Source organism: Triticum aestivum, chromosome 6A, assembly GCF_018294505.1.
Source record: "Triticum aestivum cultivar Chinese Spring chromosome 6A, IWGSC CS RefSeq v2.1, whole genome shotgun sequence".
NCBI lineage: Eukaryota > Viridiplantae > Streptophyta > Magnoliopsida > Poales > Poaceae > Triticum > Triticum aestivum.
The window spans coordinates 608779825-608807345 of NC_057809.1; the positions used below are offsets into that span (position 1 = coordinate 608779825).

The 27521-nt window shown below is 45.4% G+C and overlaps 1 protein-coding gene across 1 annotated transcript; it reads left to right on the forward strand.

Moving 5' to 3' along the window:
• Positions 1–22694: 22694 nt before the first annotated feature.
• LOC123128990 (uncharacterized) lies at positions 22695–26698 on the forward strand. Its single transcript, XM_044549116.1, has 3 exons — positions 22695–22873; positions 26143–26213; positions 26304–26698. The coding sequence occupies exons 1-3, from the start codon at positions 22751–22753 to the stop codon at positions 26419–26421; spliced, it is 312 nt and encodes a 103-aa protein (XP_044405051.1). The 5' UTR covers positions 22695–22750; the 3' UTR covers positions 26422–26698.
• The last annotated feature ends 823 nt before the right edge of the window (positions 26699–27521 follow it).

The following is a 27521-nucleotide window of genomic DNA, read 5'->3' on the forward strand; positions in this document are numbered from 1 at the left end:
CCATATCTGCTCAAATCATCTGTGAAGGTCAGAAAATAACGATATCCGCCGCGAGCCTCAATATTCACTGGACCATATACATCAGTATGTATGATTTCCAACAAATCTGTTGCTCGCTCCATTGTTCTGGAGAACGGCGTTTTAGTCATCTTGCCCAAGAGGCATGGTTCGCAAGCATCAAGTGATTCAAAAATCCCATCAGCATGGAGTTTCTTCATGCGCTTTACACCAATATGACCTAAACGGTAGTGCCACAAATAAGTTGCACTATCATTATTAACTTTGTATCTTTTGGCTTTAATATTATGAATATGTGTATCACTATGATCGAGATCCAATGAACCATTTTCATTGGGTGTGTAACCATATAAGGTTTTATTCATGTAAACAGAACAACAATTATTCTCTAACTTAAATGAATAACCGTATTGCAATAAACATGATCAAATCATATTCATGCTCAACGCAAACACCAAATAGCACTTATTTAGGTTCCACACTAATCCCGAAAGTATAGGGAGTGTGCGATGATGATCATGTCAATCTTGGAACCACTTCCAACACACATCGTCACTTCACCCTTAACTAGTCTCTGTTCATTCTGCAACTCCCGTTTCGAGTTACTAATCTTTAGCAACTGAACTAGTGTCAAATACTGAGGGGTTGCTATAAACACTAGTAAAGTACACATCAATAACATGTATATTAAATATACCTTTGTGTACTTTGCCACCCTTCTTATCCGCCAAATACTTGGGATAGTTCCGCTTCCAGTGACCAGTTCCTTTGCAGTAGAAGCACTTAGTTTCAGGCTTAGGTCCAGACTTGGGCTTCTTCACTTGAGTAGCAACTTGCTTGCCGTTCTTCTTGAAGTTCCCCTTCTTCCCTTTGCCCTTTTTCTTGAAACTAGTGGTCTTGTCAACCATCAACACTTGATGCTTTTCTTGATTTCTACCTTCGTCAATTTCAGCATCACGAAGAGCTTGGGAATCGTTTCTATTATCCCTTGCATATTATAGTTCATCACGAAGTTCTAGTAACTTTGTGATAGTGACTAGAGAGCTCTGTCAATCACTATCTTATCTGGAAGATTAACTCCCACTTGATTCAAGTGATTGTAGTACTTAGACATTCTGAGCACATGCTCACTAGCTGAGCAATTCTCCTCCATCTTGTAGGCAAAGTACTGTCAGAGGTCTCATACCTCTCGACACAGGCATGAGTATGAAATACCAATTTCAACTCTTGGAACATCTTATATACTCCGTGGTGTTCAAAAAAATTTTGAAGTCTCGGTTCTAAGCCGTAAAGCATGGTGCACTAAACTATCAAGTAGTTATTATACCGAGCTTAGTCAAACATTCATAACATCTGCATCTGCTCTTGCAATAGGTCTGTCACCTAGCGGTGCATCAAGGACATAATTCTTCTGTGGAGAAATGAGGATAATCCTCAGATCACGGATCCAATCCGCATCATTTCTACTAACATCTTTCAACTTAGTTTTCTCTAGGAACATATCAAAAATAAAACAGGGGAGCTAAACGCGAGCTATTGATCTACAACATAGATATGATAATACTACCAGGACTAAGTTCATGATAAATTAAAGTTCAATTAATCATATTACTTAAGAACTCCCACTTAGATAGACATCCCTCTAATCATCTAAGTGATCACGTGATCCATATCAACTAAACCATAACCGATCATCACGTGAGATGGAGTAGTTTTCAATGGTGAACACCACTATGTTGATCATATATACTATATGATTCACGCTCGACCTTTCGGTCTCAGTGTTTCGAGGCCATATCTGCATATGCTAGGCTCGTCAAGTTTAACCCGAGTATTCTGCGTGTGCAAAACTGGCTTGCACCCGTTGTAGATGAACGTAGAGCTTATCACACCCCATCATCACGTGGTGTCTCGGCACGACGAACTTTGGCAACGGTGCATACACAGGGAGAACACTTTTATCTTGAAATTTAGTGAGAGATTATCTTATAATGCTACCATCAATCAAAGCAAAATAAGATGCATAAAAGATAAACATCACATGCAATCAATATAAGTGATATGATATGGCCATCATCATCTTGTGCTTGTGATCTCCATCTCCGAAGCATTATCATGATCACGATCATCACCGGCGCGACACCTTGATCTCCATCGTAGCATCGTTGTCGTCTAGCCAACTATTGCTTCTACAACTATCGCTACCGCTTAGTAATAAAGTAAAGCAATTACAGGGCGATTGCATTGCATACAATAAAGCGACAACCATATGGCTCCTGCCAGTTGCCGATAACTCGGTTACAAAACATGATCATCTCATACAATAAAATATAGCATCATGCCTTGACCATATCACATCACAACATGCCCTGCAAAAACAAGTTAGACGTCCTCTACTTTGTTGTTGCAAGTTTTATGTGGCTGCTACGGGCTGAGCAAAACCGTTCTTACCTACGCATCAAAACCACAACGATAGTTCGTCAAGTTAGTGTTGTTTTAACCTTCAGAAGGACCGGGCGTAGCCACACTCGGTTCAACTAAAGTTGGAGAAACTGACACCCGCCAGCCACCTGTGTGCAAAGCACGTCGGTAGAACCAGTCTTGCGTAAGCGTACGTGTAATGTCGGTCCGGGCCGCTTCATCCAACAATACCGCCTAACCAACTTGTGACATGCTGGTAAGCAGTATGACTTGTATCGCCCACAACTCACTTGTGTTCTACTCGTGCATATAACATCTACGCATAAAACCAGGCTCGGATGCCACTGTTGGGGAACGTAGTAATTTCAAAAAAAATCCTACGCACACACAAGATCATGGTGATGCATAGCAACGAGAGGGAAGAGTGTGTCCACGTACCCTCATAGACTGAAAGCGGAAGCGTTAGCACAACGCGGTTGATGTAGTCATACGTCTTCACGATCCGACCGATCCAAGTACCGAACGCATGGCACCTCCGAGTTCAGCACACGTTCAGCTCGATGGCGTCCCACGAACTCCGATCCAGCAGAGCTTCGAGGGAGAGTTCCATCAGCACGACGGCGTGATGACGGTGATTATGATGCTACCGATGCAGGGCTTCGCCTAAGCACTGCTACGATATGATCGAGGTGGATTATGGTGGAGGGGGCACCGCACACGGCTAAGAGACCAAGAGATCAATTTTTGTGTATAGAGGTGCCCCCCTGCCCCCGTATATAAAGGAGGGAGGGAGAGGCCGGCCCTAGAGGGGGCGCGCCAAGTGTGGGGAGTCCTACTTGGACTCCCAAGTCCTAGTAGGATTCCCCTTTCCTTTCCGAAGTAGGAGAGAAGGAAAGAGGGGGAGAGGAAGAAGGAAAAGGGGACTGCACCCCTTGTCCAATTCGAACCAGAGGGGGGCGCGCCCCTCCTTCCTTTTGGCCTCTCTCCTCTATTCCCGTATGGCCCAATAAGGCCCAATACTTCTCCCGGTGAATTCCCGTAACTCCCCGGTACTTTGAAAATACCCGAATCACTCGGATCCTTTCCAATGTCCGAATATAGTCGTCCAATATATCGATCTTTACGTCTCGACCATTTCGAGACTCCTCGTCATGTCCCCGATCTCATCCGGGACTCCGAACTACCTTTGGTACATCAAATCACATAAACTCATAATACAATCGTCACCAAAACTTTAAGCGTGCGGACCCTACGGGTTCGAGAAGTATGTAGACATGACCGAGACACGTCTTCGGCCAATAAACAATAGCGGAACCTAGATGTTCATATTGGCTCCCACATATTCTACGAAGATCTTTATCGGTCAAACCGCATAACAACATACGTTGTTCCCTTTGTCATCGGTATGTTACTTGCCCGAGATTCGATCATCGGTATCTCAATACCTAGTTCAATCTCGTTACTGGCAAGTCTCTTTACTCGTTCCATAATACATCATCCCGTAACTAACTCATTAGTTACAATGCTTGCATAGCTTATAGTGATGTGCATTAACGAGTGGGCCCAGAGATACCTCTCTAACAATCAGAGTGACAAATCTTAATCTCGAAATACGCCAACCCAACAAGTACCTTCGGAGACACCTGTAGAGCACTTTTATAACCACCCAGTTACGTTGTGACGTTTGGTAGCACACAAAGTGTTCCTCCGGTAAACGGGAGTTGCATAATCTCATAGTCATAGGAACATGTATAAGTCATGAAGAAAGCAATAGCAACATACTAAACGATCAAGTGCTAAGCTAACGGAATGGGTCGAGTCAATCACATCATTCCCCTAATGATGTGATCCCGTTAATCAAATGACAACTCATGTCCATGGCTAGGAAACTCAACCATCTTCGATTAGCGAGCTAGTCAAGTAGAGGCATACTAGTGACACTCTGTTTCTCTATGTATTCACACATGTATTATGTTTCCGGTTAATACAATTCTAGCATGAATAATAAACATTTATCATGAAATAAGGAAATAAATAATAACTTTATTATTGCCTATAGGGCATATTTCCTTCATGTAGTACTCCATATGAGGTTAGGTTCAGACATTTGTGCAAGTCAATTTCCACCAAACCAAATTTCCAGCTTATGCGGGAATAAATGATCAGCTAAAGAAGCATATTCCTTTGTTCGGCAACATCACAGGTTCAGCAACATCAGGTTGCATGCTATGCTGCACAGCTCAAAGAGACGACACAAATTCTCGCAGAGAGAAGAAAAAGAGACTGCACAGCACAACAAGGTCTTTGGTCTCTCAATTTTTATACATGTACATCCCCTCTTATGATGCTAGCTGAAGCATCTTGTTGAGTTATTTTGAAATCTTTTATGCATTTTTTTGTTGAGTGCCTTTATTTTAAACTATGAGATATGCCTATGTTTAATTTGGAAATCTAAATGCAATCTTATGTTGTTCCACCGAGGTTGATTTTCAAAATGTGTATATCTAATATTTCTTACTATAGCTTTAAGCTTCACTATCATCTAACTTTGTCTAGTTAATTTTTGTTATCTGTCTTTGAACCTATAAAATGGGTGATATGTACACTTGTCGTTAACTACATGTGTTTCCTGAACATGTCTAAAGTTTTTATAAGAAATACAGTTCTGAGCTCGGGTAATCGTAGGATGACTAGACACATACTACATATGATTTGAGATGTATATGTATACAGTTTCACCCTTTGCTAAAAAATGTCCTATGCAATGTAGACTTTGTGAAGCCACATGAGCTAGGGGTTGCACCACAGGAGCATAGCGTATACAAGTATTGAACATTGAGGATCGCATTGCAGCTCATCAGTATGCCTTCCTTGCAATCTTTGAAGCCAATTAAATTCAGAAGTGTTATTTTTTCTGTACAAGTTTGTATGTGTCAAGTACTTGCTAATTGATGTTTTGAGGGGTGCTCATATCCCGGCAACATGGAAAGTTTGCACATTTGTTCTAGCTGTCTCTATGGGTTAGCGGCTTAGCATACATGTTGTAATAAGGTTTCACATTTGCTTCTCTGACAAGTAAGATCTGTTTTTATTCATAGGTAGAAGATAGCGACAGAGTGCTGCAGGATAATGAGATGTTGAAGCGGCAGCCTGAATCCATGACACCGAAGTGCAATTGTGGAAGATTATCTCTATCTTTTCTTTTCATTTTTCTTATTATTGAGTGAGAACAGAATGAGCAACTTTGTGATAGTACATACAAAAACTGTAGTAAAAAGAAACTTATGTTTGCAATTGTTAATGACATAGATACTTGCATGTTCTTTGAAGTGGTCATTTGTGAGTAGCAATGCATAATGAGGTTTTTTGGCTGATTTATTTCCTTTGGTTTCCGGTTAACCATGAAATAGGAGCCCAGCAATGCTCACTATTGTGTTTACTGGGAACTGTATGCATAAAATGAAATTGGTGGATTTTATTTTTTTAATTATAAATTAGTTAGTAGTGGCGTGGGAAAAAACTACCTGCTACTAGTTTTTAGGATACTAGTAGCGTTGGTAGTATGGACACGCTACTACTATTTCGTTAGTAGTGGCGCGGGTACGAAATAGCAGTAGCGTGGGTGGCACACGCTACTACTAACAAAGTTAGTAGTAGCACGGGTTAAACCCACATTACTACTAACTATTAGCTGTAGCGCGATACTAGTAGAGCGGGTACTCGCGCTGCTAATAGCCATTTTACCCGCGCTGCTAGTAACCTTTTTCCTAGTAGTGTTAGGGAATGATCTTGTTAAGGAGGGTTTGTAGGCGGTGAACACTTGTACTATTCTGCCAGGGTGGAATGATACACCAACTGTTATGATGCGGAATTAATGCACCAAACACTACAGGAATCAGCTATTTTGCCGTCTGCCACGGCGGACGGCAAAGGCATGAACGGCGGATGGCAAAGGCCTTTGCCGTCAGCCGCGGACGGCAAAAGGCTCCGGCAAAGTAGGCTACGGTAAACAGCTACTTTGTCGTCTGCTTCATGGCGGCTGACGGCAAAGGCCCTTTGCCGTCTGTGGCAGACGGCAAAGAGAGCGGATGGCAATAATTGCGCTGTCAGTCCGTTAAGTGGCTAACGGCAGGCCTTTGCCGTCCGCCGCTGACGGCAAAATTTCTAGTGTCTTTGCCGTCCGCCGTATGATGTCATCTACACGTCACTACATGGTAGGTTCTTTGCCGTCTGCCACTGATGGCAAAGTCTTTGCCGTCTGCCACTGTAGGCAAACTGACCAAATGGGTCAGCTCCCAGGAAGCACAACTGGATGCCACGTGTCTTCTTTGCCGTCCGCAGCAGACGGCAAAGAGCCTGTTGCCGTTGGTGGCAGACGGCAAAGAGCCTGCTTATTGGCTCTTTTATCTGTTTTTTATTAAATCCAACAATTTTCATCACAAATATATATGACATATATAGATATATTTCAAAAGGCCATTACAGAGCAAACATATAAGATATCCAACACATAACTTCATCATCCAACCATATATATTACATGCATAGTTCCATCATACATAACAAGTTCAACATAGAGGCATCCAACCATATATATTACAATAGTTTCATCCAACGATACATGCATAGTTCAACGATACAAAAGAAACAGAGAAAGGGATAAGGAGCACTCCATCTATGCAAGCTTTCGTCAAGTGAATGAAATCTGCAAAATGAAAAATAAGAAAGTTAGAACAAGAAGAGTAGAACAAGAAGAAGAGTAGAACAAGAAGAAGACTAGAACAAGAAGAGTAGAACAAGAAGAAGACTAGAACAAGAAGAGTATGTCATTTATGAGCTAACTTACGTGAAATGGATCATATATGAGCTAACTAAGTTGAAATGGGTCGTTTATGAGCTAGCTAAGGTGAAATGGATCATTTATGAGCTAACTTAGTTGAAATGGGTCGTTTATGAGCTAACTAAGGTCAAATGGATCGTTTTTGAGGTAACTAAGGTGAAATGGATCTTTTTTAGCTAACTTAGGTGAAATGGATCATTTATGAGCTAACTTAGTTGAAATGGATCGTTTTTGAGCTAACTTAGGTGAAATGGATCATTTATGAGCTAATTTAGTTGAAATGGATCTTTTTGAGCTAACTTAGGTGAAATGGATCATTTAAGAGCTAATTTAGGTGAAATGGATCGTTTTTTAGCTAACTTGGTGAAATGGATCGTTTATGAGCTAAATTAGTTGAAATGGATCGTTTATGAGATAACCTAGGTAAGATGGGTCATTTTGGAGTTAACCTAGGTGAAATGGGTCATTTTAAAGATAACGTAGGTAAAATGGATCATTTAGGAGCTAATCTAGGTAAAATGGGTCATTTTTGAGCTAACTTGGATGAACTGGATCATTTATAAGCTAACCTAGGTAAAATGGGTCATTTTAGAGCTAACTTAGGTAAAATGGATCGTCTATGAGCTAACTAAGCTAATTATGCAATTTTTGACATAAGTAAGCTAAGTACAGATCGTTTTAGAGCTAACTTAGGTAAAATGGATGGTTTTGGAGGTCAGTAAGCTTATTAAGTCATTTTGGAGGAGAAGAAGCTAAGTCTAGGTCATTATGGTAAGCATTGGAGGAAATAAAGCTAAGTCTAGGTCTTTATGCATGTGTTAAGCAAAACACTAGATAAACTTACCAAGATCCAGGAGGTGTAGGAGCGGGGTGGCTCGTGTCGGTAGCTGGAGAAGGATCGTGCGATGCTTGTCTGGAGTTACGCTGCACCAAAGATCATTTCCAATGTCTTGTTAGCATGATGACACTCAAATGTTAAGACTAGCAAGTAATGTCCATTCAAATAAAACTCACCGTGGTCCCAGGAGCAATCACTGGCATCGGCGGAGCGGTCTGACCTGTCTTCTCGCACACAGACTGCACATTTGGTTTTGACGACTCAGTCATACTAGTTAGTAATGAGACAAACACTACATGAATGTTTTGGCTAATCTGCAGAAGAAACTTACCACAAGGAGCTCGTACATGGCCCTTGCCTGCATGTCATTCCGTGCCCTCTCCTCCTCCATCATCTTTGTCGTCCTCTCCTCCAACTCCCGCTGCCTCTCCGCCGCCTCCGCCAGAAGTTTCTCCGTTCTATCTCTCTCACTCTGTATAGCAGCCTGCAACACCACTCACATGACCATTTGTAATCATTGATGGAAGCGCACACAATGTAATGGAGAAAGATAACTGAGTACGTATCACTAACCTTGATGGCGAGTTGCACTGGCCGTTCACGAGGCCTTATCTCAGGAGCGGAGCTCGACTGGCGCGCCTTGATCTCCGGGAGAGTGCTAGGACAACGGATAAGTCCATCTCCAATGGCTATGGAGCCATGGGACCTCCCGCCACCAGATATCATCACCAGCTCTGGATCAATGGGACCCTGGCTCGGGTTAAAGTCCTCCCCTTTCCTCGCCTTCCCCTCATCTCTATATCTCACGAGCTTGTTGTGGGAGGAGATGTTGGTGAAGTTGTTTGCATCATCGAGGTCAGACTGAGAGAAAGCCTTGACTTTCTTGAAAGAGGCAGTGTGGGCCATGGCATACAGGTCGTACACCTCTGGCACCTTATCCGCCTTATTGTAGCGTGCCTGAAAGAGAGAAACAATGAAAATTAGTAATTAAAGGGCTCAAGCTAGCATGATGAATGAATTGCATGAATCATGAAGCAAACCACATACCCAGTTGCGCCCGAACTGATATAAGTTGGAGCTGCCTTGATGGTGTGGCACACCTTCCATTTGGGCACGTTTGTCCTTGGCCTCGTTGTGGAGGGCTAGCCATTGTTTTGAGCACCACTCATCGACCAACACCTCCCAACAATCCATCCGATCCGCACACCATCTCGGAGGCGCCTAAGTTAGCAAATAGAAACTTGAGCGCTACGGCTAAGAATTACTAAATGAAGGAACTTAAGTAGAGAAGGCCTTAAGAATTACCTTCATGTACTGCTCCTTACTCAGGAACTTATCGCGGCACGCCGGCTTGGTCTTCTTGATACCACGCAAGGCGTAGTAGTCTCGAACAGCCTGCACCCGAGCCTCGTGCCGTAAGTTCTGGAGTAGGCGCTTGCAGACGTTCTCGATAACATGTGCCGCGTCCTCCTCGTATCCCTCCTCACACCTGTAGAATGTCTGCAATCAAATGAGACAATATTGATTAGTACAATTAATAACTAGCTAGTTGAAGATTTTTAAATGTGTAAAGGAGAAATTACCCAGAACTTTCTGATCACCATGTCTGCCCTCGTGTCGCACACGACACCGTCGATAATCTCATCCGGCGGGGCCGGGGCAGCCACGTAGTGCTCCCAGCTCAATCCAAGCTCTGGAAGCCGACCCTCACCAGGCAACGTGACAAACCCCGGGAAGTTTTGCCGGCAAAGAACTCCAAGGACGGAGTTGGGCCGGCGGACACTATGATGGTGGTCCCAACCCCTGCAGCATGACAAGGCCAACGCATTAGTTATTTGAAGAAACGTGAATGCAGAAGGTACAAAAATATTAAATGCACTTACGTACCTCTCCCCATCAGGGAAAATCAACCACCTCTGCTCGCGGGTCACCGGCACGGACGGGAGCCGTGTAGCACCACGCTGGTAGACGTTGCCCCCCTCCTCCCCCTCCTCATCAGTCGGCTCCCCGCCATCATCAGCATGGCCACTCGGCTCCCCGCCATGCTCAGGCTGACCCGGCCAGGTACCCCATCCAGACGTGTGCTCCTCCGGGGTCTCGTGGGCCCAAGTCTCGTGGGCCGAAGGCCCGTCGACCCGAGGCTCGTGGGCCGAAGACTCGTGGACCGGAGGCTCGTGGACCGGAGTCCGTGCAGCCTCCTCCTCAGACGAGTCCACCCTAGCAGTCACGTGCTCGGGTGAAACAGCTGGGGGCGGTGGCGAGGAAGGCGCCGTACGAGTCACCCTACCTCCTCTCCCGCGACCACGTGCTCCAACTCCTCTCTTCTTCTTACCTCGTCCCCTGCTGGGCACCGCGGTCGACGAAGAAGGGCCCGGCGGTGTCGCCATACTGTCCAGCAACGCTCGGCGGAGAGGTGCGTGTGGAATGGAAGACCTCGCACCACGCGCCGACGAAGAAGGGGCCTCGGCGCGCTCCCGACCAGCGCCCACCATCTTTCAACACCTGCCATGACAAAGAATAAACGAAATTAGTACAACATAAAAAAAGTACCGACATGAATAATAATATGTATATCACTTAAGTGTATCATCATCAAGTACAACATAAAAAAATTGAATACCTGACACTACTAATAATCTCGATCAGTATCATCAATAAATGCATAATCATCATCATCACTATAATCAATGATGGGCTCATAGGGTTCATTGGCATCAACATGTGCAAGGCCACCTTGACGTAATCGGTCAAGCATTGACAGGTCATCCGCAGCAGTAACCTCTTCTTGTTCCGGCTCTTCTTGTTCCTCCTCTGGGGTGATGTCGGATTCATTGTCGCTGTCTACTTCAATGTTTTGGGGTGAAGTATAGCGGTTCTTGAAACGCTTTTTGGAAAGACGTGTCTCTTGGAAGAATTCTCCTTCATATGTGTCTGGGTTAATGTGAGGTTCATAATCCTCTTCCTTTGGGGGAGAAAGTCTAGCACGTGGCGGCACTTCATAAACGACATCCCAACCTTTCAGATTTGGATTAGTTTGGCAGGCCCACGGTAGATAGAATACTTGGGTCGCCTGTTGAGCCATAATATAGACATCAGGAACATCTAAATGAGTGCTTTGGTTGATTTCAACTAGCCCTATATGTTCATGAGTCCTTCTAGTCTCCTTCGGCTGAAACCAATAACATTTGAAGACTACGACATTCGGTGGGTTTTCACCATAGAACAGAAGTTCATAAATTGCTTCAACTCTCCCATAATACTCGGTACCTCCTTCGCCGATAGCAGATACACAACAATTTGTAGACTTTCGGTCGGCCATAGATAGCTCTTTGCCATAGGTACGAAAGCGATACCCGTTGATGTCGTACTTGTCAAATGAACGGACCTTATAGTCAAAACCATTAGCGACTTGTCTCAATTCGGCGTCCATAGACTCTGAATTAGCCTACAAGTTTAATATGAAAGGATTGTTGCATTATGCACAAATTAGCGAATGAAATGAAATTGTCTAATAGAAATTACCGTTTGTTTGAACCAAGAGATGAAACCGGGATAGCCACCTCCTTGCTTTGCGAGAAGCTCATACTCTTCGACGGAATCCTTTTGGATCTCCGCTCCATACGAGAATATGGCGACGTATCGACTGTATGACATATCCAGGAATAAGAGTAGTTCAAAGGAAATAGAAGTTGCGAAACAATGTACCGAGAACTTACTCGATGTACGGCCGCACTTCTATCAGGTTGTTGAAGATATACAACGAAATGGTCCGCCATTCTTCGTTATCCAAAGATACTGGATGTGAAACACTAGCTGGTGCGAGATTCCCTTTGAATAGGCTGAGGTTGGATCCACCCTTTTTAGGCTCGTCAGCATTGTACCGAGGCTTCGGATTATGCAAATGACGATTTTTGGCTTCGTAGTGCGCTGTTACGAAGTTTGCCGCCTCCTCTGTGATGAATGCCTCAGCCATCGATGCTTCAATTCTACGTTTATTTTTACATTTTTCTCGAAGCGTCTTCTGCATCCTCTCAGTTGGGTAGCACCAACGATTTTGCACGGGCCCCCCCAATCTTGCCTCGGTCGGGAGATGCAAAATCAAATGCTGCATTGGATTAAAGAAGCCCGGTGGAAAGATCTTCTCTAACTTGCAGATCAACTCCGGCGCCAACTCTTCCATTTCTTCTAGCACGCCAGGCGATAGTTCTTTCGCACAAAGAACACGGAAGAAATAGCTGAGTTCTGCCAGTACTAGCCATTCATCCTCAGGGATGAAGCCACGCAACATCACCGGCATTACCCGCTCAATCCATATGTGCCAATCATGACTCTTGAGACCAAATATCTTCAGTTTATCAAGATTCGCTCCCCTCTTTAGATTCGCTGCATACCCATCGGGGAACATCAACTGCTGTTGCACCCACAAGAGAATTTCCCTCATAGCTGGCCTTCCAAGATTGAACCATGCCTTTGGCTTCGTCCAGTTCTGCTTTCCTTTCGGTTCTTTCATGTTTTGTAACGGCCTATCACATAGCGCCTCCAGATCGACTCTAGCCTTAGTATTATCCTTTGACTTCCCATCTATGCCGAACAATGTACCAAAAAGTGCCTCGGCGATATTCTTCTCAGTGTGCATCACGTCGATGTTGTGTGGGCAAAGGAGGTCTTTGAAGTAAGGCAGATCCCATAAGCATGTTTTGTGAGTCCACGCGTGCTTAGTATTATACCCCTTGAAGTACCCTGGACGTTGTGGATCTGGCTCGAGAGCGTTTAACTGATCCAGGGTCTGTTGGCCTGTCAATGCAGGTGGTGCAGAGTTTTTGACAACTCTACCCCTGATGAAGTTCTTCTTGTCTTTCCTGAACTTATGGCGAGGATCCAGGAACTGTCTATGCATGTCGAAGCAAGAAAACTTGCGACCGGCCTGAAGCCAACGAAACTCAAGAGCTCCCTTGCATGTGGGGCACGGGAACCTTCCATGCACACACCAGCCAACGAATAGCGCATACGCCGGCAAGTCATGCGTCGAGTACATGTACCAGACACGCATTATGAAGTTCCGTTTGCTAAAGGCGTCGTATGTCTTGAACCCATTATCCCAGGCTTCTTGCAATTCGTCCTTAAGCGGCTGCATGTACACATTCATATTTTTGCCCGGATAGTTGGGTCCTGGAATTATCAACGTCAGGAAAATGTTCTTTCTTTGCATAATCTGTCCGGGGGGGAGATTGAGTGGAAAGACAAATACGGGCCAACAACTGTATTGGGCTGCCGTCATACCAAACACACTGAACCCATCCGTGCTGATGCCGACTCGAGGATGCCTCGGATCTGCCGCTTTGTCAGCATGTAATTCATCAAACTTTTTCCACGCAACACCATCCGATGTGTGTACCATCATCAGATTCCCATCTGCATCTAGTTCGGTTCTTTTGCCTGTTTTGTGCCATGTCATCTGTCTGGCCGTCTCTTCGACCATGAAAAGACGTTGAAGTCTTGGTACGATTGGCATATACCGAAGAACACTAACGGGGATTTTGGTCTGTGTCTTCTCACCCATACCGTTGTCTACCACAATATACCTGGAAGACTTGCAAATGGGACAATAGTTCAAGTCCGCATAGTCAAGCCTAAATAAGGCACATCCTTTCTCACAGGCATGTATCTTCTCATAGGGCATCTTCAGTGCACGGAGGATTTTGTCCGACTGGTACAGGTTTGCAGGCATTACATGGCCTTTGGGTAGAAAGCGTCCAAATACTGTCATAATTGCGTCATAGCATTCTCTGCCCAAGTTGAACTGAGCCTTCAGAGCCATTACTTGTGAGATGGCATCCAACTGACAAAGCTCAGTGTGCTCGTGGAGCGGACGTTTCGAAGACTCCAACATTTCATTGAAGGCCTTTGCAGATTCCTCCATCTCCTCGTCCGAATCCCGAGCATCATCATAGCCTTGCACCATGTTTTCCATCCCGGTACCATGCTCGTCGGTGCGACGACGATCCACCTCAGCTCGGTCACGTTGGGCAGACTCACCATGAAATGTCCACACCGTATAATCGGGCGTAAAACCACTCTTCTGCAGGTGTTTGCCCATTTCAGCCTCTGTCTTCTTTTCCCAATTGCCGCACCGGAAACAGGGGCACCAGGTTTTCTTTTGGCCATTTGCAAATGCGGCTTGCACAAACCCCTTAGTTTTTGTGAACCATTCAGCGCTCCATTTGTTCTGACCAGTGTGACCGGTATACATCCAAGCACGGTCACTCATCTTGACTTTCAGAGCTACTGGACACACAACAATTATATATGTAATTCACCATGTATATATTCATCAGTTGATCTACTTTGTCAATTTTATTACGTCCATGCAACCTACACTCTAATAGGTAATGATAGGTCCTAATCCCACCCGTGTATGTGTAGATTGGGTTCATTTTCCCATGCTATGCTCCGGATCCGACGCAAAATTTCGGCAGCACCTCCCCGCTGTTCTCCTGATACACGTCTCTGCAATAAACAGAGAGGATGTGTACCCGGAGAACAACAGGGGAGGCACTGACGAAATATATGCGTCGGATCCGGAGCAAAGCATATGGGAAAACGAACCCAATCTACACATACTCGGGCTGTCCATGGATAGCGTTGGACAATTCGAAAGAATCAAGGTTATAAATATGCAAATGCATGCATATTTATAACTATGACGCTTTCGAACGGGAGACACATATTGGTTACGCATACTGATGATTCAAGACACATATATAGCTAGCTATCAAGTTTCATCGGAATAGATCAAATAATTAATGGGGGAGGAGGACTTGTCATTTGTGCTCACCCACGAACGAAGGGGCAGAGCTCGTCAAACGCACGGCGAGGTCGTCGAACACCAAACCTCGCAGCGATGAAACAACTGCACATTTAAAACTACATGATCAACACAATTATATATGATGTTTTTCATAACAAAATCGAAAAATATATGACCTAACTAATAATTCACAAATATATGACCCCGTCGGCCTCTGGAAGGCCAAAGAACACCTTTTCGGGAGGTGTCGGTGGTCGGGGTGTCCTGTCGGTGTCAGGGTGCCGTGTCGGGGTCGGGATGCTGTTTCGGGGTCGGGGGGTTGGGGTGTCGTGTCGATGTCGGGGTAGTGCCGTGTCGGTGTCGGGGTGTTGTTTCGGGGTCGGGGTGTGGTGTCGGGGTCAGGGTGTCGGGTCAGGCTCGGGGTCGGGGTGTCGGGTCAGGCTCAGGGGGTCGGGGTGTCGGGGTCGGGGTCGGGGTCGGGGTGTCGGGGTCGGGGTCGGGGTCGGGGTGCCGTGTCGGTGTCGGCGTCGGGGTGTCGGGTCAGGCCCGGGTCGGGGTCTCGGGGTCGGGGTGTCGGGTCAGGCTCGGGGTCGGGGTCTCGGGGTCGGGGTGCCGGGTCGGGGTGCCGTGTCGGTGTCGGGGTAAGGGTGGGTGTGGTGTTAGGGTGTCAGTGTCGGGGTGTCGTGTCGGTGTCGGTGTCGGGGTCGAGGTCTCGGGGTCGGGGTGTCGGGTCGGGGTGCCGGGTCGGGGTCGGGGTGCCGTGTCGGTGTCGGGGTCGGGGTGTCGGGTCAGGCTCGGGGTCGGGGTGTCGGGGTCGGGGTCGGGGTCGGGGTGTCGGGGTCGGACCGGGGTCGGGGTGTCGGGGTCGGGGTCTAGGGGTCGGGGTGTCGTGTCGAGGTGCCGGGTCGGGGTCGGGGTGCCGTGTCGGGTCGGGGTGCCGTGTCGGGTCGGGTTTTTCCCTCTTTTTTCCTTTTCTTCTTCTTCCTATTCTTCCTTTTCTTCCTTTTTTTCCTTATTCTTCTTCTTCTTCCTCCTCCTTTCCTTTTTCCTCTTCTTCTTCTCCTCCTCTCCTCTTTTTTCTTCTTCTTCTTCCTCTTCTTCTTTTTTCTTCTCCTCCTCCTCTTCTTCTTCTTCCTTTCCTTTTTCCTCTTGTTCTTCTCCTCCTCTCCTCTTTTTCTCTTCTTCTTCTTCTTTCCTCAAACTAAACTAAACCTAAAACTAAACCTAAAACTAAAACTAAAACTAAAACCAAAACTAAATCTAAACTAAACATAAACCTAAAACTAATAAAACAGAAAAAAAGGAAAAAACTAAATCTAAACCTAAAACTAAACTAAAACTAAACCTAAAACTAAAACTAAAACTAAATCTAAACTAAAACTAAAAAGGAAAAAAACAGAAAAAAAGGAGGGGGGCTCACCTGGGGCAGGGGCGGTGAAGGAGGGGGCGGGGCGGTGGAGGAGGCCCCCGGTGGAGGAGCTGGCCGGGGCCGGGGCGGCGGGGGGCCGGGGCGCGGGGGGGCCGGGGCGCTGGGGCGGCGGGGGGCCGGGGCGCCGGGGCGGCGGGGGCCGGGGCGGGGGGGGGGGGGCGACGGGGCGGTGGGGCGGGGGGGGGGGGGCGGTGCGCGGCGGGCGGCGGCGGCGGCGGTGGGGTGGGAAGTGGTGGCGGGGCGCGTCGGGGGCGAGGAGAGAACAGAGTAACGGGCGGGGGGGGTACGGGCCGTTAGGTAGTGTCCTCTTTGCCGTCCGCCTCTCTTTGCCGTCCGCCCTTTTGCCTCTTTGCCGTCTGCTGGCAGACGGCAAAGAGGTGGGCCGTTAAGTTTTTTTCCAAACGGGCGGGGGGTGGGGGCCACCTCTCTTTGCCGTCTGCCAGCGGACGGCAAAGATTCTTTGCCGTTCGCTGGCAGACGGCAAAGAGCTCGCGGACGGCAAAGAGCTTCTTTGCCGTCTGCTATTTCTTTGCCGTCTGCTTTTGGGTAGCTGATGGCAAAGAGCTTCTTTGCCGTCCGCTAGCTGATGGCAAAGAGCTGGCAGATGGCAAATGAGCTGATTCCAGTAGTGAAAAAAGGTGACTCATTTTAGAACGATTAGTTTGTGCGATGTGGTGTGGCTGGTAAGGTTATATCAAAAATGGTGGTTGCCTGTTCGAAGGTTCTCTTTTGCCTTAGATTATTTGCCTGACTCGGAGTGCTTTTGTTCCTGAGAGAATGATTACATATAATATTTTAGTGGTGTACTAGTGCTTTCACACAATTAAAAACAAGAGGGAAGGTAAATAAGGTTTGCGTGCTATCAAGCTTGACATGCATAAAGAATATGACCGAGTGGAGTGGATTCTTCTGAAGGAAATTATGCTGAAGCTTGGTTTTCACGAAAATTGGGTAAATTTCATTATTCATTGTGTTTCAAGTGTTGAAAACCTGGTTCATTTTAATTCAGAAAAAAATGAGAATTTAAAGCCCACAAGAGGTTTGAGACAGGGAGACCCTTTATCTCCCTATCTTTTCTTGTTGTGTACGTAGGGTCTAACTGCTCTTCTTGTGCATGCGGGGGAGAATGAAAATATTATTGCAATTAAGATTTGCATGGATGCTCCATCTATTATAGATCTCCTCTTTGTGGATTACTCTTTGATCCACATGAGAGCTAATTCCTGCAATGTTGAAGCCTTGTAGTCTATTTTGGATTCTTATTGTGCAGCCTCATGGCAAATGGTGAGTGTTGATAAATCAAGTATCTTTCTATACCTTATTACTATAAAAGGGAGGTGCATTTCTCTGGATTTTTGTCCCTTCACCATATAGAATTATTTTGTCCTATACCTATCTGATGTGGTACTAAACACAGGAAAATAAATGTTATCCGTGTCGGATTCGAACTCAGGATCTCCCCTACCAAAACGAAGGCTCCAATCGACTGATCTAAGCATAGAATTGTGTTAGAAGAGAGGGTTCGTCGGCCAATTAATAGTACCACCTCAATTTTTTACACCTAGTCCCATCAATTTATATACACTTGCAAATTGCATGAAATATCAACAAGCCTTCTCAAGATCCAAGAAACAGAGAGAACAAAACAAAGACTTGATAAAGGAGGGAACATGCATAGCTCAAGAAAATTATATAATGTCCCGGATGATTTATGTACGTGTCTAAAGATCCGGAAGAAATTAACTCCCAAAGATTGTGTGGTGGCTACGAGGAATATGAAAGGAGGATGTTGCACCATCAAAAGCATTAATTTTTGTAATCGAAGGCATGATTGTGGGACACGATGATACACATGAGAAACAAGGAGAGACAAGGCCACCTAAACCTCTATACGTGCTATGTTGGTGGGCTAATTGAACATGCATTTCATCCATGATGATTAGATCCTAATTAAATGGATTGGTGGGATAATTAAACTAGATAAATGAGACATGTGGGTGCATAATCAAAGAAGAAGAACGCACATCCTTTTTTTAGTAGGTATACAAAACATTTTTGTTTTTTTTGTGCGGCAGAAAACATTTTGTGCATTCCGTTAAAAACTCTGCCAATACGTTTCGTGCATTTCGTTAATAGTCTACCCATGCGTTGCTATTGGGCATGTGCATTACTTTCTATTGCGTCTGGGTGCATTTGCTACCTCTTGCGGGCCAGAAAAAATAGTATGCTTCTCTAGGGATCAAACTCACATCCTCCTCCTGTTATATCCATACCTTCTAATAAAAGAAGGTGATATTCTTGGTTTGTCACACGCTTTTTTAGAAAGCCCCCTTTACTTTCTAAGAATTACCCGTAGTCCATCATTAATCTACTCCAAAAAGAGAAAATGAACGATTCGTCATTAATCTGTTCACTCAAGTATCATTAATATTCATGGAGTCTGTTATATCTTGAGAATTTTTAGTGATTCTAATGTGCTCTTTCCATTCATCAACATATATGTTATATCTTGTCTCTGCATATTGATCTAGATGGAGAATTACACTTTATACTTTATAATTTTTTAGGAGACTCAAATATTGAGGTGCATGTATGAGCTCCCATGACAAGAAATTTTGAGCTATTTGTTTATTGTTTGTCCTATGTTTGGAGTCAAAACTTGATCACTTTCTATTCCTTATCAATGTGATGGTTAAGATTATATGAGTTCATTCTGGATTAGTCTTCATAACATTTTCTCTCTCGACGAGCTAACACATTAAATTCTCAATCCAGTCAGTGTGAGTTTTGATGTGTATGTGATTTTGTATATGAATCATGTATACTTGAAGTGACTCGAAAGTATGGAAATTATGTGAGACGAGTTCATAAATTTCTATAGTTTAGATATGAGCTTTGTTGATATCATTTGTTGGGTACATTGTACTCCCCCTGTAAAGAAATATAAGAGCGTTTAGATCACTAAAGTAGTGGTCTAAACGCTCTTATGTTTCTTTATGGAGGGAGTAGCAACTAAAGTATATTGAGTTGTATTTATGTTAGTCGAGAAGTGCCTTGCCGTCGGCTCACATTTTGTGCCTTTTTATCAACATGGATGGTCATCATTTTTCTTGTTCCTACATGTCTTGGATGGATTAGATTGTTGTAACATTGAGTTCAGCAAAATTATAATATGTCTGGAGTTCAAAAAAAGAATAGTCACAATAATGTTCTTCCTCTATTCAATGGTTGCAGATTCAGTTATGTGTAGTGTCCTTGTAGATATGGCAATGCATGATGGCAATAATGTACAATATAAGGTAGGAAGAGCTATTATGGTTCATCCATGATTGAAAGGGGGGCTTATTCCTTACTCTATGTGCAACCAGAGTAAGATCATCTATGGGTAACCTGAGCCAATTGTCAGAATCAAGCCCGCATTTCTGAATACTCTGCAATTTTGTATCTACCAAATATTCCAGTATAGTGATATCAATGTTGTTGGGGACATCAATTGCACTTCTAGCCAAGTCATTCCTCATTGAAGACGGAGACACCTCTGGGCTCATGTGGTACAATATAATTCTAGCATCTCTGTGAAAAAGTGAGATATACATTTGGTAACTTTTTGTAAGTCCGCAATGGTATGAAAGGGATAGACTCACATCTCGATACCTTTATGCCTGGATGAGGAAGTGAGGAGGATGGAGAATTGCACATTTCATAATTTATTGTGAATCTGAGTCCTCAACTTTATACAAGTGGCATACTACATTTTCATTGATTTTTTGTTTCTTTAGATATATCAGCACACATCTCTTATCTGCTACTTTATACTATGAGAAATATATTATGATATTATATGATATCTACATTTTTTGGAGCTTATTTGTCGGTGTTATTATTGTTTCCTTTCATTCTTGTTTCAGTGCTTCACAGTTTTTATCGAAGTAATAAATTTACATGGGTGTTCTATGATTTCTACATTTTTCGATGAAAGTATAGTCTTGCAAACTGTAAATGGTGAAATAGTGTGCGGTAGGATGCATTTAATATATTGCCCAATAGAGGCATATGTATAAAACACGAACATTAGGCATTTCATCATGGTAAGATGCCTGAGTGCTGGATGTTGGCAATAAATTTTATGTTGGTATGTTTTAGGGAAGTTAGCAAAAGTACATCTTGTCACTATTTAAACTCGCAGAGTGCATTGATTTACTCCAAACCATTGCATATCTTGAACTGCAAGTAACAACATGTGGCTCGAAATGGTAAGCATTGTATATGTACAATAGTACTGAGACGTGTATTGCATCTGCACATTGACTAGTTTTTATAGAAGAAGGAAACATGTTTCTATTTATGGATTAAGGTTAATATTATTTGGGTGGGGCCACGATTTAGACATTAAGTTGGGAGCAAGATCAGGTATTGCACACTTCAGGAGCATAGATTGGAACACATAAACCACAACGCATAATACCGTTGATGTTCTTATGATTAGCAACAGATAGGGTTCCAAAACATATATGGGTAGTTTTGATGGTATTTGCCTTTAAAGCATTTCCATAGATAGAGATAGTGTCATAGATTTAGCCTTGATGTGGTATGGGTGATCCAGCTCGGCCCTGTCCAACCAATGAGGGCTTGCATTTTGTGGAGCAAACAACATGATTGGGAAGACGTATAAGAAGAGGATATCTACACGGAAAAGATGAAGACTCCATTTATAGAGAGAAGAGAAGATAAGGCGATCCCAAACCCTAGCCTCACCCTCCCTAAGATGAGGGAGGTTACTTTAAGAACGCTAACCACATATATTCCTAGTGACAAGGTTCATTTTTAATATATATAATTCCAAATTTAAATTGTCACTGCTCGAGTAAAGGGGGGGGGGGGGATCACTACACCTGAGTTGCACGAACGCACGTAGCGACGACTATAAGCAAGCTATTCGTGAGAACATGGGGGCGATGACACGTAGATGGACTACTGGTGAGCGATGGGAAAAGGCAGAGGCGGGACATGTCAAGGCAAGTGCTATTGGTGCTCCAGACAAACGCTTGTGTTGTGGTGGTGCGATCATGCATGATCACCATGGCAAGGATATAGACGTTCATAGGCTTGTTCTGGAGATGGGTTGCATCATACAGTCCCTGACATATTTGAAGAGGGACGGGTTCACACATGGTTTTCTCATTGAAGAGGTGAAGACTATGCTACGGCCTCTAGATGATCACAAGGTGGGATACGCGAGATAGTACTGCTCCGACGAGGGAGGGGCGACGACGGGGGCACGCCTTTGGCTTGTTTATAGTCGTCGCTAGGTGGTTTACAGATCTGGATGTAATTTTTATTATTTCTGATGTTTGTTGTACTGCCGTGATTAAAGATGAATAGATCGAAAGTTTTGTCGCAAAAAGGGCAGCATACATTCTTGATAGAGAAGACTGCATGAACAAAAGTTATAAAGCTTTTTTTTAGAAAATGTCATCATGGCTCGTTTTATTGATTTGGTGAAAAGGTCACGTCGTTCGCAAGAGTATTAACCAGAAAGTCTGGGGGTTCATCGACCCAATTAGAAGAACTATTATATCATAATCTGCAGCAGGTTCCCATAAAAAAATAGTACTAGTTGCAATAATAATCGCTCATTTCATTTACTTTTTTATTTAGCAGAACATTTCATTTGTTTGGGTCGGAGTCGTTTTTAGTTCAGCTGGTCCACGGATTTTCTGCTCCACGCGGCGTGTGTGATCAAGCCCGGCCCGGCCCGGCCCATGAGGGGGCCGGTTTTGTGGAGGAGACAGCGCGACTAGAGAGAGGATGGAAAGACGAAGCCTCCATCTTATAGCTGGCCAAACGGGCCGGGCCAAACAGGCCAGCCCGCGAGCACGCCGGCACGGCCTGCTATGGGCCAGGCACGGCACGGGCTAAACGGGCCGTGCCCAGCACGCGGCACGCCTTGCGCCGTGCCTGGGCCTGGAGCCTGGGCACGTGGGCCGGCACGGCTTGGCCCGTTTAATTTGTTTAATATAATTTTCAGATTTTTTTTATATATTTATACCTAAAATATAGCCCAATAGGTCAAAAAACAGCCCAACAAGCTAAATATGTGCAGCCCAGCGTGCTAAACGAGCCATCGGGCCGGCCCGTTTACTAATCAGGCCGTGCCTGGGCCAAGGAGCGGCGTCCGTGGGCCGGCACGGCACGGCCCGGCTATTAAACGTGCCATGGCGGGCCGTGCCGAGCCAGGCACGGTTAGCACAGGCCAGGCCGTGCCGTGCCGGGCCGGCCCGTTTGTCTAGGTATGCCTCCATCTCCGGGGAGAAGAGGAGAAGAGAAGAGAAGCCAATCCCAAACCCTAGCCTCGATCCTCGATCGGCTTCGCCCGCCCCGGCTGACCATGGCGCTATGCAGCCTGGCCGCGAAGACGCGGATCCCCGCCGCCGCCGCTTCCGCTGCCCGGCTCCCGTTGCCCCCTCACGTTTCGCCGGCGTTCGGCACTTCGGCCTTCCTTTCTCCTCCTCCAGTAAGGTATGCTCCTTCTAGTGCTAGAGCTTCCGCCTGTGTGTGATCATGTATGCCTGCCACTGCCAAGCGACGAAACAGACCGATAATTTCTTTGATTTCCTCGGCTCCGGATCTAGACCCTTCGCCGTGACCAAAAGTTTCGCCCTTCGCATATTCAAGCCTTGCTGCTGTGTTGTTACTTTATTCTGAGACCAAAAGGCACGCCCTTGGTCTTGGTGCAAGGCCGCATACCTGCATTGCTAGCTAATGAATTTCGAATACAAATTAATCCTTTTTTTGGGGTGAATCTATGGTTTTGAATATGATTTGGCAATACCAAATCATTCAGCTATATTTATCATCAACTGCATACTTATTCCTAAATCCTAATATATTTATTGGGTAATGTGTGTTGATTATTTTGTTGTATAAACTTATCAACTTAAGACAAGATTAATAGTACGTATAGACCCGGCTGGAGGGATTATGTCTGTGCTTGAGCTCCCCTGTCCATGAGCCTATTTGCAAGAAGAAAGGGATGCTGTCAACTGTAGGAGGCTCGTCAGTAATCTCCCATTGCAGTTGATACTTGCTACATGCTTCTTACCTTCTATGCACTTGTTCATCTGCATTCGTGGTCTTGCCTTTTTCAGACGCATGGTTTTCATGGTCTCCATCCTTTCACTGTTACAAATTATGCATAGATGCACATGCAAGTTGTTTAGTGACTATCCTTGTTAGCAGCATTTTAAAGAGATGTGGCTATACATAATTCTAACTTGGCAACAATTTGTATTGTCATGAAATTTTCCCCCTTTTCCCTCTGCACGAGATTGACGGGATGTTACAGCACATTTTAACATGAAAACCATTTGTATTGTCATGAAAATGTTGATCGTTTTTACCTTGCATGAGGCTGGTGCTCAGAATTTGTGAACTACCAGCATGACTTTCTCATATTTTAGTTACTAGCAAAAGAGCCCGTGCGTTGCAACGGGTATAAAGGAAATTTAAAAGTTCACATGATATTGGGGAGTTTATCTGTCATGGCAAAAAACTGAGCTATATATTCATGTCCGTTAAATTCTTCTTCATCTTAATGTGAATTCATATTTAATGCTTGCCCACTTAAAAGATAAGATGTCCGGTTAGACAATAAAGGGTTTACAATGTTTGATGCTCTTTTGTTCACACTCTGTCGTCAATAGTAGGAGCACATCGACTGCGCCAATGCAGCCACTTCTCTTGACACTATCATCGTGGTCTCAAGGAGGACCAGTATTGGGGCATGCAGAGCTGGGGAAGAGATGGTACGACATAGAGTAGCCACATGAAGGTGGGGTATGGAAGGACCGAGGACATGGTCATGCTAGGCATGACCACATGCTTCCCTCTCTCTCCATAGCCGACGTGCTGGACGAACAGAACGATGTCCCTCCTTCACACAGTTCGAGCAAGATGCACTGTCATCATACTCTTTCAACTGCCCATCCATCCCTCTCTCCTCTGTATCTCACACCAACGACACTGGTAACATATAGAGTGGAGGAATTTATTGATGGTCAGCTAGTCCACAAGAGAGCCCAAATATGGTTTTCTTAAAAAATATTTCTTTTTATTATTTTAGTCACACGTATTTTTAATTACTATAACTGCTGTATTAAACCATGGTCGTACAAACAAAATAGCGGCCAGGTGCTCGGTTCATCTAACTTTTTTGAAATTGTACTCGGTGCTAGGCTGCTAGCACAACACGTAGAGGGACATCTAGCGGCTTCTACTCAGTGCCGCCACAACATTTCGTTCGATGAAAAAAAAGCAGTAGCCAGCCCACCGAGCAGTGTCCCTTATCTTATCCACAAGCTCGTCATCGCTCCGCCTCCATTGTTCCTCCTCCTGCAAACTCACGCACCACAGCGCCGCAGCTCCCCCTCCTCTCTCTCCAGGCAACGACGGCCACAAATATTCCAGCCGCACCAACGAATCCGTTCCTCTCGAGTTCCTCCTCGTCCTCCTACATCAACCCAAGCCGCCACGGCCGCTGTGTATGCGTTGACAGTGGGTCGCGAGGGCGTGCGTCCGACGCATCTGGCCCCGCTTCCGGCGATGAACGCCTCCTTCGCGCCTCCCTCCTGCTGCGCGTGTCCTTCTCCGGCGAGCCTCCGGTCTTCCGCTCGCCTGCCTGCGGCCATGGCTGTGGTCCCGTCGCCCGCCATGCCCTTCTTCCCCGAGCTCCCTTGCCGTCTGGATCTCTCTGCCCAGCCATCGGGCCTCCAACTCTGTCGCCTGCACATTTGGCTCCTCTCCTCTTCCCCCACTGTGGCACGGGCCAAAGCTGCTGCCTCCCGTCGTCAGCGGCTCCTCATCCCCGCGGTGCCGGGAATCCCACAGCGATTCCTCGCGGCCATGGCTCCTCTGCAGGCGAGCTGGCCCCGGCCGTGCGCTCGAGGCCGTCGTCGCTCCAGCATCGACCGCTCTGATGTGGTCGTGCAGTCCCGACCAACCCCGTCCACCAGTTGACCACGCCCCTTTTTTCTTTATGTCGCCGACCTTACGTGGATGGTCCATCTCCTCACTCTATCTTCCTCCGCCATTCGCTGCCACCAGACGACCACCATCGCCGTCGGTCCTTCCCTCCGCCATCCTCCTAGCCGGGCATGGGCCTGGATCCACCCCGAAGAGTTGTGCGTTGGGGAGCGGGGTGGGTGGCGGCGCCTGCGGATGAGATGCGATGTGGGGGATGGGATGATGTGGGCAAGAGGGAACTGCGGGCGGCGGCGCGGTCCGATTCGGGCCCAATATTAGAGGGGTTTCTTTGTAAAATTGCAACTTTATCCACACTTTAAGTAGAACTGCGGGTCAATTTCTCAGAAACAGGGGGACTTTTTTGCAAAACAGCCGGCGACGGACGACAGAAACCCACGGCGCTTTATTATTAGGTAGAGAGGTAGAGATTCATGGATTTGCACAAGAGACACATAGGTGTTTGTTCCGACTTAAAAGCGTTAATCAGAGGATTGACTACTTGATTTTGGGATGATGGCAAATTATACGTCATGTATGCTGTAAGTTTTGTAAGCTCTGAAATTAGGGTACTAGCAGTCAGGAATGCTCGGCAAATATGTGTATTTATCATGTGTAATGATTTCAAGAGCTTATGGTGCTGCAAATACTCTTGTCTCCTGATATTTTCGTTCCCCTGTATCCTTACAGGACATGTAAGGATAACAAGGCTAAATCTTGCACCAGATATTACCTTCTCAGCTTCTCTTACTTTGTTGTTAAAATTGTAGAGCGCTAGAGATTGGTACCTGCTTCAGCGAGAACATTATGACAGTGTGACAAGAGAGTTAAAAAACTACAGGTATAAGCTTCAACAACTTTCATTTTGATATTACTGCTCAAAAGGTTGAATATGATATGTAATGCCTCAGTTCCTTTTTCTTTTTGGCAGCCGTGAGGTTGTGTGGACTGAAAGGCTAGCTAAGCTGCTTAATGTGGTATACGTGCTGGGTACGCCTTTTATCGTTGGCCCTTTGGTCTTAAAAGGGATTGCCATTCGGAGAATGTGAGGGGGTAGCAGCCATCCACTACTTCGTCTATTACTGCTGATGCATGTGAACTCGTAGTTCAGCACTCTCTTTGTGTTAACTGCCTGACTTGCAAGAGCAGATAACCATATGGGAATAATGGCTTGTTGCGTCTGTGTCTTGACCTGCATTGCGTCGCTGATAACCTCGTGATTATGGCTTTATGTAGATTTGTGCAAGCGTACTTGTTTGCTGTAATGGTTTGTCGCACTTGTTTGCCGTTAACTTATGTCTATCCCTATGGAGCTACTGTTTCTGAGTGGTGTTGGGTTTCTCCAGGTGCCCTTTGTTCAGGGCCCTGGTTTATGTACACTGGACTGCTATGTGCAGCGCCAACTTTGCTATGTGCAGAGCTAAGCTATTAGCGAAATCATATGGCTTAAGATTATAAGCATTCCGACATAAGCAGGAACTGCCTGGCCTGAAATTGTGCAACTCACCTGTTACTCAAGTTTGAGAATGTGCACTTCAAGGTTCCAGTTTTCTTAAAAGCTACCAAAGTACTCCCTCCGTCCCATAATATAAAAACGCTTTTTAAGCTAAAACAATTTGAAAAACATTCTTATATTATGGGACGGAGGAAGTATATCTTTTCCTTTTTAGTGCATTTTCTCCCCCCCCCCCCACCCATTGACTTCCTTGGAAGTCTTACCTAAAAAAACATGACGTTCCCTCTCCCACCTTATGCCTCCACGCTTCGTCCATCCCTCTCATACGACCTGCACTCCACCGGTTTTCTTTTCTGAAGTCTTGGATGTGACTAATTGCATGACATACCGATATCTGGCGAGCCAGGTGTGCTGTGTTTTCTCACACATGCCGCCGTTGGACAAGGTGATCATTGGACGCGAGCAAGCTTCACAAGCACTTCCTAAAGGTTGTTGGCTGTTCACAAGTACTTCCTTTTAAGCCGAATTGACTCTTTAACAAGATTCATTATCTGTTTTGAGCGGAACAAGATTGACCATATCCTTTTTTTTTGAAAAATCACTGGGGGGGGGGGGGGGAGCTCCCCACCTTAATATATTTCTCAAATTTGTAACCCATCGTCAGACTGATTACAAAGGGGAATTACATAAGCA